We start from the raw sequence: 14841 nt of genomic DNA on the forward strand, positions 1-14841 counted from the left end.
ATAGCATTTGTAGAGGTCAAGAGTACCAATCTAAGAACTTCATGAAGTCTCTGAACCCACACAGCCCCTTTTCCTTCCCCAAAATTCAAGGGGAGATGGAAAAAACAACGGGTGTTTGATACCATACACTGTACATTTATCTGTCGATAGTGATTTCATAGTCAGAATTGGAAGCCCAGTTAGGATATCAGATTTACTAAACTAGGTCACATCATGTATACATCTGTGTGTTTATGCTTATTTCCAGATGCGTTCTGAGGCAATCTCCACTTATGCTCTCTGTGGCTTTGCCAATTTTGGTTCCCTGGGAATAGTGATCGGCGGACTCAGTAAGTGAAAAGAATATTCTTCACCTACAGATATGGTGTAAACGTGCTTCTGATCTCCTTGTTGCTCTGTAACATTATTTGTGTCAGAAAAAGAGACACTGCAACAGCAGTAAATTCTGTGGGGTCTATTTTTGCCCCCGCTCTGCAATGTAGTTTTCCTATGTGTGTCCTGGCTAACATCAGGAAGAATTTGCTCAAATGTACAGATATTATTACCCCACTCAAAGATGACAAACACATTTCACTTTGCATACCAATTCCAATAGATTTTTAATGACCACCTGGAGAAGGATTCTGAGGGCCAGTGGAAGTTCAATGGGAAAACGCTGTGATTAATTAATTCTGTGCCACCATAGGCAAAGAAGGGGATGGTGAGAGATGAGTTGCAGATATTTGGGATCCCTCCTTGCAACCCATTTGCCTTGCCATGCCCTCAACACACTGTGAGGTCTCCTAAAGCAGAGAAACTTCTCTGGGTGTGGAGCTCATCACTTAGCTCTTGAATCTTGAATTTTCCCAGTCAGTTTACAAAAGGAAAAGAAAAGTCGGCTGACCTGAGACTCCAACCCTAGAACTCTCAGAGGCAGGGAATTTGGAACTGAAATCAATATCCTCAACATTAACCTTCCATACTTTCTCCCACGTTCCCCAGCTTCCATGGCTCCTTCAAGAAAGCGTGACATCACCACAGGAGCAATGAGAGCTCTGATTGCGGGGACCATCGCCTGCTTCCTGACGGCCTGCATTGCAGGTATTATATTGTGTTGTTTGTGTCCTGTCTCCCTGCGCTCACAGGATGGCAACTTTGGGGGCACAGTGCCCACCACCTACATACACAGCGTACGTTGCTATAGAGAGCTGGGAGGTAGAGCTGCTCTTAAGCATGCTGTGATGTGAAATGTGCAGAGCATGGTGGAGAAGTCAAGAATAGAAGAAGAGTTCAGTGACATCATTAATTAAATAAATGGCACTCTGTTCCACTTCTAGGCATGCTTACCAACACTCCTGTAGACATCAACTGCCACCACATTTTGGAGAATGCCTTCAACTCCAGCTTAGTCAGAAATACAACCAATGTCGTATCTTGTTGCCAGGGTCTACTGAGCAGGTATTGTACTTTTGATGATAACTTCTTTATAGTCATCATTAATAATAAAAAAAGAGCATCCACTTATTATAACTTCATAACTCTTAATATAAGACCCTGTGTGGCAGTTCTAACCACCTTTCATCTTTTTATTTGTTTATGACTACACTGGTTCTTTGTTGCTGAGTGTGGGCTTTCTCCGGGTGCAGCCAGCAGGGGCTGCTCTTTGCTGTGGCATTGTGGTGCATGGGCCTCTCACTGCAGTGACTTCTCACTGTGGATCGTGGGCTTTAGGTACCTAGGCTTCTGTAGCTGAGGCACACTAGATTCTAGACAGCAGGCTCAGTAGTTGTGGCACACAGGCTTAGTTGCTCCACAGCATATGGAATCTTCCTGGTCTAGGGACCAAAGCCATGTCCCTTACATTGGTAGGTGGATTCTAAACCACTGGACCACCAGGGGATCCCAAAATACCTTTCATCTTGACTTTTCTCAACTAAGACTAGAAACCATAACACTAACCAATGCTGCTCAAACATTTTAATATGCCCCCAGCCGTGTATTAGGCACTTTGTATGAATTAGCTCAGTTAAACCTTGCAACCACTGTATAAATTGGGCACTATTGCTTTTTTAAGCATTAGATAAAATCAGGGCTTAGAGAAACTATGTCACTTACTGAAGCAAAATGAGTGCAAGCAAGAGTAAGATAGAAAGAGCCAAGAAAATTTGAGTCTTTCTGCCCACAGAGCCCAGACCCTTATCTAAGACCCTAGTACTTGTTACTAGGTACTGCCTCCCTTTCAAGAGTATCAAGCAGTGCAGGCTACCCTGACAGCATGATGGTGATGAGCCTCAGTGGACGAGGGGCCATCAGTGACTCATGCCAGCCTCCCATTCTTGTACAGTTTCTATCCTCAAAATCAGTATCACCACTCCATCTGCTCTTCCTAAGGTGCAAGTTTTAGGGTTTTTTTTAATATAATTTTATTTATCTATTTGTTTTTGGCTGTGGCATGGGCCTTCCTCTAGTTGCAGTGAGCAGGGGCGACTCCATTTTCAGTGCATGGGCGTCTCATTCCAATGGCCTCTCTTATTGCAGAGCATCAGCTCTAGGGCATGTGGGCTTCAGTAGTTGAGGCTCCCAGGCTCTAAAGCACAGATTCAGTAGTTGTGGCATATGGGGTTAGCTGGTCCGCAGCATGCAGGATTCTCCAAGCCCAGGGATCAAATCTATGTCTCCTGCATTGGCAGGAGGATTCCTTTCCACTGAGCCACCAGGGAAGCCCCATGTGCAAGTGTTTTATAAAGATTGTTTCTATCCTTTATTTGTTTATTCTGGAAGAAATAAGAGGAGTCTCTCAGGCCAAACAGGATTTAAGAGTCAAAACTACTTTGTCCTTAACCCACCCTAACCAGAATGTTAGGCTTCCCTGGTGGCTCAGATGGTAAAGAATCTGCCTGCAATGTGGCAGACCCAGGTTCGAACCCTGGGTTGGAAAGATTTCCTGGAAAAGGGCATCGCAATTCACTCCAGTATTCTTGCCTGCAGAACGCCATAGACAGAGGAGCCTGGTGGGCTATAATCCATGGGGTTACAGAGTCAGGCACGACTGAGTGACAAACACTCCTGGAATGTGAGGGAAGACATCAGCTTCCTACCCTGTGCTATTTCTCATGTGTCATCTTCTGTTCATCTTCCGTCTTTGAAGTCTCAACTAACTGTTTTATTCTCCTTTGCTCCAGCACTGTTGTCAAGGGTCCTGGTGAGGTCATCCCAACCGGAAACCATAGCCTGTATACTTTGAAGAACTGCTGCAACTTGTTGAATACACCAACACTGAACTGCAGTTGGATTCCTAATGTACTTTGAGTCCAGCCACTCCTCTAACAGAACTCTAAGTACAGGTGCTGAATTTTCTGCTTTGAGGAGAGTGGGGAGAAACAAGCTATTTCCACAGATCAATACTTCTGTCATGGAGTTTCAGCTTTAAAGAAGAAAAACAGGAATGAATGCTTCAGATCTATAGTATCTTCCTCCTCCCCTTTTGTCTCCCCACTACTGAGAATTACTCATTTTGGTGTCCCAAAGTGACATGTTGTCTCCAAAAATGTTTCCTATCTCAAAAGGAGATTCTGGAGATGATGCAAAGATGCTTTTTAGTGAAGTGATCTTAATGGCATAAAGACCACACTATATGAGGAAACACAAATACTAGTGACTGGATTAAAGGGGTTTCACCCAAAAGAAAGAATGTGAGAAAGGTTTTGGAATACCTTAAGTAATTTATTTGCGTTTTCATTTTTGTTCATATGCAAGAGTAATTTTTTTAAATCCATGTGTGAATAGTTGACTTGTATGTGTTGTGTGTGTATGTGTGGTGGTGATGAAGTGGGAACATAAATGGTATTTACATGTCCGTTCCCTCTGTTCTGTAGATTCTGGTGTCAGCCTTCGTAAAAGCCTATGGCACAGTGTGTGAGGGATGCCAGTTAGTCATATGTTGGTTCTCCTCTGTTTACTATGACTATTATTTTTCTCTCTCACTCTTTTTTCTCTTTTTAACTCTTTGCATTTTTCTACTCTGTTTTATTCCTGAGAGTTAAAGTTTTCCCCTTTTCAAATTCAAAAATTAATAAAATTCATTTTTAATAAAAGTGGCAATATTACACACATACCCCTTTCTCTCCATCCTATTCACTCCAGTCTCTTTCCAGTATCACACTCGGAAATTAACTGTTAATGGACTAGTACTGAGGGAGGGAGATATTATTTCTGAGTCATGTGGTGAGAACAGATAGTAAGGGAGTAAGGATCAGGCAAATGAGCTGGTGAGCACTTGAGGCTTGCTGCCTCCAGAAATCTTATCAATACTCTGTGACCTTTGTGAGTGGCGCTGGGCTAGGTGGAAGTTTCCCTTTTCCCAGTGAAGCTACTCAGTCGAAGGTTTTGGTAGACAGTGATGTCTTCACTCTTTTGGCACACGTAGATACTGGAGAGCTATTTATTCCTCACAGAATATCCTCCACCCACCCGTAGTCTTCTGAAATGGCAAAGATGGAGTGTCTTTGTGTTTCCTGTGTGTTTCCCTGGCTGTTGCCCAAGGCCACCCAGCACTATTTTGCACTCACCCAGCACAGAACGTTGCTGTCAGTCTATGCACGCTGACCTTGTTTCAAGCCAAGGCTGTGAAATGAAGAATTCTGCATTCTGTCTTATCTGTCCCTGGAATCCAAAGTCTCCACCCTTTTTTCTGAGTCTATCTTCACACTGATACAGTTTTCATTAACCTGAAAGTCCTTTTTCAAATACAGTATTATGAGTCCAGATATGAATGTTTCCTAATCTCAATAAAGAGGGACATTTACTGCTTCTTATTCTCCTTATTATTTCCCACTGATTTGCAAACAGAGAAGGGGTCAGAAGTGGCATTTCTCTGTTCAATCCAGAAGCTGTGGTTACAAACAAATTCTCTGACACCACAGAAGCCTTAGGGTCACAGCTAAGAATAGACTGGAGTCACGAAATATGGAAATTTTTCTTTGATTTTTCTTTCCATTGATAAAATCAGCACATCCAAGCAGTTAGGTCTGAGTGAGGTCTCTGTAACGACACAGATTACTAACATGCCTTCATTTTGCAAATCCTCCCACCTAATTGTTCTTATGTTCCTGTAGTTTAATTAGGCTGATAGGCCATTAGGCCATTGTGAAGAGCTTAAGACATGCACCTGCCCAGTGAGGCTGATTTCCAATTACAGAACCATTCCAAAATCAGGAATGATTATAAAGAAGGTATTGAAGGACAACAGTGTTCCAGGAAGGATTAAACTACACTGAATGTACTGGAGCAGGGGAAGCAGAAGCAATCATTCACATTTTAAACAGTCAGGAGCACAGGATTAAAGAAGACATGCTTGGAACAGGTGCACCATATGGTGCTAATTGTCCTAAAAATAACTTACCTTTTTGCAGCTGTGTGTGTGCGTGTGCGCTCAGTTGTGTCTCTCTGTGACCCCATGGACTGTGGCCCACCAGGCTCCTCTGTCCATGGAATTTTCCAAGTAAGAATACCGGACTGGGTTGCCATTTCCTTCTCCAGAGGGTCTTTCCAACTCAGGTATTAAAGCATCTCTTGCATCTCCTGTATTGGCAGGTGGATTATTTACCACTTGCGCCACATTTTACAATCTGTTAATAAAAACAACTTTTCATTTAAACTAAAGCAGGAAGAAAAGCGTGCCATTGTCCATTCTTCTTCTGACTCTAAAGACAACAGCCGTTCGTGATGATGAGTGTATTTTCCTTTATATGACAAAGGCCCTGTGACTTCCCTGGACGTAGAGTGCTTTCTACCCTGGTCATTAGTGGGCCGCTTGGCATTTCTATTACAAGAGACTCTAGAAAGTAGGCAGTAGTTCAGTTCAGTTCAGTTCAGTTCAGTCGCTCAGTCGTGTCCAACTTTTTGAGACACCATGAACCACAGCACACCAGGCCACCCGCTCCATCACCAGCTCCCAGAGTCCACCCAAACCCACGTCCATCGAGTTGATAACGCCATCCAACCATCTCATCCTCTGTCATCACCTTCTCCTCCTGCCTTCAATCTTTCCCAGCATCAGGGTCTTTTCAAATGAGTCAGCTCTTCTCATCAGGTGGCCAAACTAATGGAGTTTCAGCTTCAACATCAGTCCCTCCAATGAACACCCAGGACTGATCTTTAGAATGGACTGGGTGGATCCCCTTGCAGTCCAAGGGACTCTCAAGAGTCTTCTCCACAGTTCAAAAGCATCAATTCTTTGGCACTCAGCTTTCTTCACAGTCCAACTCTCACATCCATACATGACCACTGGAAAAACAATAGCCTTGACTACACGGATCTTTGTTGGCAAAGTAATATCTCTGCTTTTTTATATGCTGTCTAGGCTCATCATAACTTTCCTTCCAAAGAGTAAGCGTCTTTTAATTGCATGGCTGCAATCACCATCTGCAGTGATTTTGGAGCCCAGAAAAATAAAGTCAGCCACTGTTTCCAGTTTCCCCATCTATTTGCCATGAAATGATGGGACCAGATGCCATGATCTTAGTTTTCTGAATGTTGAACTTTGAGCCAACTTTTCACTCTCTTCTTTCACTTTCATCAAGAGGCTCTTCAGTTCTTCTTCACTTTCTGCCATGAGGGTGGTGTCTTTTGCATATCTGAGGTTATTGATATTTCTCCCAGCAATCTTGATTCCAGCTTGTGCTTCCTCCAGCCCAGTGTTTCTCTTTTTTCTTTTTTATTTTCTGTAATACTTTTTAATTCTTTTCTTTTTTAATTTTTATTTTTACTTTATTTTACTTTACAATACTGTATTGGTTTTGCCATACATTGGCATGAATCTGCCATGGGTGTACATGAGCCAGTGTTTCTCATGATGTACTCTGCATATAAGTTAAATAAGCAGGGTGACAATATACAGCCTTGACGTACTCCTTTTCCTATTTGGAACCAGTCTGTTGTTTCATGTCCAGTTCTAAATGTTGCTTCCTGACCTGTATACAAGTTTCTCAAGAGGCAGTTCAGGTGGTCTGGTATGCCTATCTTTTTCAGAATTTTCCACAGTTGATTGTGATCCACACAGTCAAAGGCTTTGACATAGTCAATAAAGCAGAAATAGATGTTTCTCTGGAACTCTCTTGCTTTTTTGATGATCCAGTGGATGTTGGCAATTCGATCTCTGGTTCCTCTGCCTTTTCTAAAACCAGCTTGAACATCTGGAAGTTCACAGTTCACGTATTGCTGAAGCCTGGCTTGGAGAATTTTCAAACCAGCTCCCCTACTCACTCTGCCTCTAGCAAAATAGGAAGACAGTGACTGAAGTTAGGGATATATTCCATAGCCATGGAACAGAGAAAAGCACTCAAATATCAATCTTGCAATTTAGTTCTCTGACAACTGCCAACCACTTTTTTTTTTCTTTTTTCAACCATATCCTGTGGTTTGCAGGAGCTTAGTTTCGTGACTAGGAATTGAACCCAGGTCTACTGCAGTGAAAGCGTGGAGTTCTAACCACTAGAGCACCAGGGAATTCCCCAACCACTTTAGCACGAGAAACCAAGATTAGGGAAAAAAATGATGTCTTGCAAGTCATGTTTACATGCAGAATCAGCTCCATATCTTCCATGTACTGGGCATTCTTCCAGTAATACTCATAAAATAAGAGGACTGTAGAATCCTAAGTCACTCAGAAATATCTCATTTCCTTGCACTCCCCAGCCCACCCCAACCTGGAAGTCATGTAAAGCTACCTATGATGTAATAATCTGTACATTACTGTAGCTAATAGGGGCTTCCCAGGTGGCTCAGTGGTAAAGATTCCATCTGCCATTGCAGAAGACACAAGAGACGCAGGTTCAATCCCTGGGTCACAAAGGTCCCCTGGAGAAGGAATGGCAATCCACTCCAGGATTCTTGCCTGGAAAATTTCATAGACAGAGGAGCCTGATGGGCTACAGTCCAAGGGGTCACAAAAAGTGGGACATGACTGAGCAACTAAACAAAGGCACATAGCTAAAAGGAGAATTGGGGCATTATTCCCTGGTCTAATCTAAGTTCCTTCAACTTCAGAGTACCTACCTCATTTCGTAATTATTCACTCATGTCTGTCTGACCCACTAGATAGACTACTAATTCCTATATATCTCCAGTACTAGTACCTGGCATCTAGTAGACAGTCAGTACATGTTTTTTCAATGTATGATTAATGCAAAATTACTAACCTTCACATAAATAGGGATAGTTAATTCAATCACTGTTAAAAAGATTTTAAAAATAGCTCATCCAGAATGCATACTTAGAATAAAAATTGCAAATGATATGCCAGCATATAACCGAAAAATTAGAAATCTTCCTCCCAGCTCAGTTTCATTCCTCACAGTCAACTACAGTGAACACTGGTGTCACTGTTCATTTTTCTCAGCGTATAATAAACTATACAGTGAGTTATAACTATCAAACTGGAGTGAATGAGTCTTCTTTCAAATCTTAATGCCAGAATTACTTTCACCTTCTATTTCTTGGCAACAACAAGCACATGGTTTTGCTTATCTTATAATAAACGTACTGAACAATGATTAATGAACAAAGTGCTGGCAACTGGTCTTCATGATAATCAGCAAGGCCAGTCTGCAATTCAGGTGTTGTATCCCATGAAGCTAAAGGGAATCATTGAAACACCCCAATGCCCAATGTGAATAGGTGTACTTAAGTAACCAGATTCTTTCTGCTTATATGAGCAAATTTGAAAAGCTGTTATAGGAAACAGGAAACAGCAAGCTGGCTGCCACTGCTGGCAAGTGTGAAATATGATTCAGCAACTAAGCATCCACCTCTGGACCCGAACTATCCCTGTTCGAATCTGTTCAAATCCGGCCCCTAGTTCAAATCCCAGCCCCACTGCCTTAGATATTTATGTAACCACTCTGTGCCTTGGTTTCCCCATTTGTAAAGTGCAAATAAACATATATTCTCCTGTATAGTTTTGTGATAATAAAGTTAAATCATGTAAAGCACTTAGACAAATGCCTCACAGAGAAAGGCTATAAAATACACTTGTTCTTCATCAAGGTATAATTTATAGACAATAAATGTATAGATTTTAAGTGTACATTTTGACGAATACATACACCCATGTGACTATCACCCCAATCAAGATGGAGCACATTTTCATCATTTCAGAAAGCTCCCCGGTCCACTCTGCCTCACCCCCATACTCCCATATTCCCAGGCAAGCCTGACAGATTTTCTTTCCACTAGAGATCAGTTCAGATAAACGGTTCAGCTGGAACATCGTATAAATGGATTCATACAGCACATGCTCTTTTGTCTCTTGTTTTTCTCGTCCAGCATAATGAACGTAAGTTTTGTCCGCCATTCTGTTTTCATCACTGTTCCTCCGTTCTATAACTACACCACCATTTATATGTCCCTTCTACTCTTGATTGGCATTTAGCTTGTTTTAGTTTTTGTAGAATATTTGTTTTTCAGGAAAATTTCTATTTGCTGCACACTCTTAAGGAGTTTCAGGATATGTTAAGCTTTGCATAGATAAACTGAAATGTGAAGAATGCATGGTTTACCCACATGGAGGTTTGCTCCTTTTTCTTTCTTTTTCTTTTTTTTGGCCATGCCACTTAGCTTTCAGTATCTTAGTTTTTTAACCAGAGATCGAACCTGGGCCCTGGGCAGTGAAAACATGGAGTCCTAACCACTGAACCGCCAAGGAATTCCTGGAATTTTGCTCCTTATCATCCTTCCTCTCCCTCATAATCTTGCTGAATCTTTTTACTTATATGTCATTCTTCATGGGGACTTTCAAGATGGTTGGCTTCAGGCCACAAACTGATGGTCACTCTTGGTTGAATAGGGTGTTGATTAGCTGCTCCTACACAGCACGTAACAGTACTGTCACTCTACCGCACTCTGAGAAAAATCATTTGGCTTTCCTAAGCCTCCAATAAAAGTAAGAGTTATGCTAACATTTAACTTCATAGAATTCTAAAGCAAGAATATAAATTAAAAATATATAAGAAATGTAAGAAACACTTTGTAGTTTGCAATATTATAGGAAAGTACCATGCATCTTCGAAGTGAGCTTTGGTTACACAAAACAGATTTAGGCTCCAGTAGTTTGCAAGGTCAGAGAAGGCAATGATACCCCCACTCCAGTGTTCTTGCCTGGAGAATCCCAGGGATGGGGAAGCCTGGTGGGCTGCCATCTATGGGGTCGCACAGAGTCGGACATGACTGAAGCGACTTAGCAGCAGTAGCAGCAGCAGTTTGCAAGGTACAGAAGCATTGATCAGCTGAAAATTGTTGTTACTTAGGAGCCATGATAAACTTAACCCCATTTATGGGACAGATTGGCCAGTTCTTCAAAGCATCTGTGCAAAACAGACTCAAATTCTCATTAGAATTCATCCATCAAAATTCCAGCTGCCCTTTTCTGAGATGGGCATCTCAAACAGTTGGGAATTATTTGCTCTCTTTGACCATCCGTTCATCAAGGTCTGGCCACAGAGAATAGGCCATGTGGAAAGTGAGAGTTTCTGCATCTACTTAAACCAAAGGAACCAAACAGAAGGAAACAATATGTTCTTGGGGACTCAGGAGAGGTCCTCCTGTTGCAGTCTGACTTGAGTATTGCTTCCATAGCAACAGACTTCAGCGTTCTCAAACAAGAGCCGAGTGCTCAAAGGAGGCTGCAGCTGGACACTCGAAAAAGTTTTTTCTCAAAAGCTACAAAAGTACTCAAAAAGAATTCAATTAAAATTCCATCTAAAATTGGCGGGGCTGGGGGATCATCTAGATGATCTGAAGATAAAGTTAATTTCTTAAATATTCTCTTTTCCATCTTCCCATTAATACAGGAATATGTTTCAGGAGAATTTCATTCAGGTTACAGTTTTTCACAAATGCCTCTGGTCAAAAAGGACAGGCATTGTCCAGATATCAATAGCAAGGAGTAAGTAGGTCAGAGACCGAGAGAATTGTCCCAGCAAGCTGGCCAGAGCCTGGGGCGCCCTGAGAGGATGAGGTGAGATTGGGGCTCCAGAAGTGACTCCCTATGGTGGTCTGCTGCAACTGTATAGGGACAGGTGTTTATTTCTCTACCCCTTCTTATAATAAGCTTTTATAAATGCCTGATTGCAGAAGTAATCAGCTGTATTTTGTAGAAAAATATTCATAACTGAAGAAGAAAATAAAAACATCCATATCCCATCACAAAGTGTAACAAGTACTAGTAATCTGTGGGATATAGTCATTCAATGTGTCTGTGTGCCTGTGTGTGGGTGTGGGTGTGTGTGTAAGACTTTTAAAATAGACCACTACTATGATTTATTTTGAGGCCAGCTTTTCCCTCGTAATATATCACGGACACTTTTTTAAAAATATTTATTTGGCTGCGCTAGGTCTTAGTTGCAGCATGTGGGATCTTCAATCTTCACTGAGGTACTAAAAAAGGGATCTTTTTTAGTTGGGGCATGCAAAATCTTTAATTGCAGCATGTAAACTCTTAGTTGTGGCATGTGGGATCTAGTTCCCTGATCAGGGATAGCACCCTGGCCCCCTGCATTAGAAGCATGGAGCCTTATCTAGTGGACCACCAGGGAAGTCACTATTATAAACACCCTTGATTTTTAAGTATTCTCCTACATCATCATTTGTAAATGGCTGCTGTATATCCCACTGTATCACTGTACCAGAATCTAACCAATCTCTTACAGTTTACTATTCCAGATATTTCCCATTTTTCATGAGTATCAGCAATACACAGTCTTGTATTCAACTCTCCGCACACTCATGATTAGTCCCTTGTAACACATACAAAAATGCTAGAGACACATAGAGATTTTGTCTCCCAACATATTTCCTTTTTAATGCTAAGACTCAGGACAAAGCCAAATGATCAAACTATGAATGGATAATGTATTTCCAGTACAAATTCAGCCTACTAGCTCAATTGCTGGCAATCAAGAAGGTCACTGAAACGTAATAGCAAGTCAGGACTTGTGTAGGATTTTATACACTACTGCCATCCACTTTGTGAAAATCCTGGGTAAATGACACACCAGGTTATCTTCATCCAATTAAAGATTAATTTTCTAGTTCCTTATTTGAAAGTGAAAATGATTTCTCTATTTTTTTCAGTGGGTTTTTGTACTGCCAACACAGATTAACTGGATATGAATAAAACAAAAGGAAGTTTGAGCGCTAATTCCTGACCCCACTTGAAGCTAGTCCAGGAGGAAAGAAGTCCTAGTCCATGGAGAATCAAAAAGTATGGTTCCCGCTGGTACTGCTGAATACAGGGCATGCTGATGGCAGAGGACAGGTGAGCACTGCCTAGGTCCTGTGGCCTGGGTCTGTTCTTCCAGTTAGGGGAGGATCAGCAGTTTCGCCAGCAAAAGCAGGATCCAGAATTGTGTCCTGTCTCCTCAGGATGCACAAGAGAGCAGCCATGGTGCCTTGTTTGCAGGGAGAGGGAGTCAACTCCCTGCACCAATGGTTCACAAACAACCACACTATACACCTGTTCTGTACTTCGCTCTTGGCCACTCCTTTGCAGGAGAAGCCATCCACAGAACCCAGGAGGTAGAGGAAAGGATCCCTTCCTACCCCTACAATCTCTAAACTGGAGATTATAACAGCTACCCCAAAGAATTAGCTTTAAGTATTAAATAAATGGGTGGTGTTTGGCCCATAGAAGAATTCAATAAATTTTAGCAGTGATGATACAGAGAAGGAAAATATTGCCTAGCTCACTCCTCTGCAAAGAAATGCAGATTACCCAGCAGGTTCACAATAATGATGGTTCAAAGATTAGTCTTTCCATTACACTCTGCACTAAAGATTTCTCTACATGCAGAAAGTGACGTTAGCAATGATCTTGATAGTGATTTTACTGAACTTCTCACTAACCCAGTTTGAAAGGAGACTTCTAGGACTGTTATTCTCCTGAAACTTGTCTGCCGAAGCAAAAATGGCACGTAAGACCAGGTTTGGATTCTAGTTTAGCCACTTCATCTCCAAGACTCTATTAGGAGATAACTGTACCCCCTCATTCTGACAAATAATGAGATAGTAAGATAAGAAAAGTGGCTAGTACTGTTTGTCATATACCATATGTTCAATCCATGGGCTACTTTTGTAGTTATCACCATCATGTTCTTTGTCATAATTATTAAAGATGATGGCTTTCTGTGAATGAGGACCAAAAAGGAGGGTAATAAGCACCAGAACTGGAAAGAAAGAAAGGACACATGATCAGAATATTAAGTTTTTAAAGGCAGAATGTGTTGATGGAGAATAGAGGGGTACATGTGGATAATATGTGATAAAGTTGGTAAAACAAAATAATACTAGAGTCTAAGTAGTACAAAATTATCTCAAGTTTGCTGTGTGTTTAAAAAAAACTTTTTTACTGTAAAATGTTTGGAAAAATTCAAGGCTACCATTTCTCTCTCTCCTTCTCATCCTCATTTTACTGTCAACCCTACAGCATTCCCATTGCCCCCACCCTTACCCACCCACCCACCCCCTGTCCATACACACACGCACACACAAATACTTAAAGGCAAGGATGATTGATTTTTCCTTGTGCCTTGATATTTCACATAGAGTGAAGAACTTGTAATTCACTTCCTGGCCTAAATTGCAAGCTGTTTTTATGACAGTGGTTCCCTCCCTTCCCCCAGAAGTCATACTTTTTATTTCCTTCTGGTTCAGCTGACAGCTCCAATTTGTCCACATCAGCAATCAATGTCTCTCATATCCCAGAACCCTCCCTCCCACCCTGTTGCTCTCAGGCCCTCAACTTCTGGAGTCAAATAGTTTCTCACCAGGAAACTACAGAGAGGAAGAAGATGGGGCCTGGGATTGGAACCCTCTTTCCAGAGCACTTGAAATGTCAAAGTCAACTGCGGTTTTCTCTTGTTGCTATGGCACAGGTGACTCTGTAGAGTCGCCAGCCTGGAAACTGACAGACACAGATCAGCATGCACTGGTTGCCATGGTGAGGAAGAAGCTAAGCATGCTTTCTCCATGCCCATTGGCACCTGGCACGTCAGGAACCCAGAGCTGCGAGAGGGTGCTAAAAGCCCTCATCAAATCGTTAACATTTAGGCAGGAATTCAATTGTGCTCGACTGTCTGAGGGTGATGCTTCACTAAAGAGATTGTCACAGGGAGGAGAAATGCTGGACCCTTCAGAAACCTGAACAACAAAGTATTAAAAGCAAATTCCATGATTTTTTAACTGACTTGTTCTTGTTCTTTTTCAAAGGAAGTTTCATTAACTCCATAAAGAAATGTTTAATCTTTGGCAATCAACTTCCTTTAGTCTAATATTTGTCAAAATGCTGTCCCCAAGCTAACAAATCAGAAACAAAGATCATGGCATCCAGTCCCATCACTTCGTGGCAAATAGATAGGGAAACAATGGAAACAGTAACAGACTTTATTTTGGGGGGCTCCAAAATCACTGCAGATGGTGACTGCAGCCATGAAGTTAAAAGATGCTTGTTCCTTGGAAGAAAAGCTATAACCAACCTAGAGAGCATATTAAAAAGCAGAGACATTACTTTGCCAACAAAGGTCTGTCTAGTCAAAGCTAAGCTTTTTCCAGGACTCTTGTATGGTTGTGAAAGTTGGACCATAAAGAAGGCTGAGTGCCAAAATATTGATACTTTTGAACTGTGGTGTTGGAGAAGACTCTTGAGAGTCTTTGGACTGCAAGGAGATCCAACCAGTCCATCCTAAAGGACTGTCTGAATATTTATTGGAAGGACTGATGCTGAAGCTCAAACTCCAATACTTTGGCCACCTGATGAGAACTGACTCATTGGAAAAGACCCTGATTCTGGGAAAGATTGAAGGTAGGAGG

The 14841-nt window shown here is 41.7% G+C and overlaps 1 protein-coding gene across 2 annotated transcripts in view; it reads left to right on the forward strand.

Moving 5' to 3' along the window:
- SLC28A3 (solute carrier family 28 member 3) overlaps positions 1 to 5640 on the forward strand; it is a 69842-nt gene extending 64202 nt beyond the window's left edge. For both annotated transcript variants that reach the window (XR_011254268.1, XM_069575827.1), the window contains 4 exons: positions 248 to 329; positions 982 to 1080; positions 1317 to 1437; positions 3162 to 5640. Coding sequence is in view for 1 of the 2 variants with exons in the window: in XM_069575827.1 (XP_069431928.1) it covers positions 248 to 329; positions 982 to 1080; positions 1317 to 1437; positions 3162 to 3288 (429 nt within the window). In the remaining variant the exon portion in view is untranslated. The remainder of the gene's footprint in view (positions 1 to 247; positions 330 to 981; positions 1081 to 1316; positions 1438 to 3161) is intronic.
- The last annotated feature ends 9201 nt before the right edge of the window (positions 5641 to 14841 follow it).

The sequence above is a fragment of the Ovis canadensis genome, chromosome 2 (assembly GCF_042477335.2).
Source record: "Ovis canadensis isolate MfBH-ARS-UI-01 breed Bighorn chromosome 2, ARS-UI_OviCan_v2, whole genome shotgun sequence".
NCBI classification, from domain to species: Eukaryota; Metazoa; Chordata; class Mammalia; order Artiodactyla; family Bovidae; genus Ovis; species Ovis canadensis.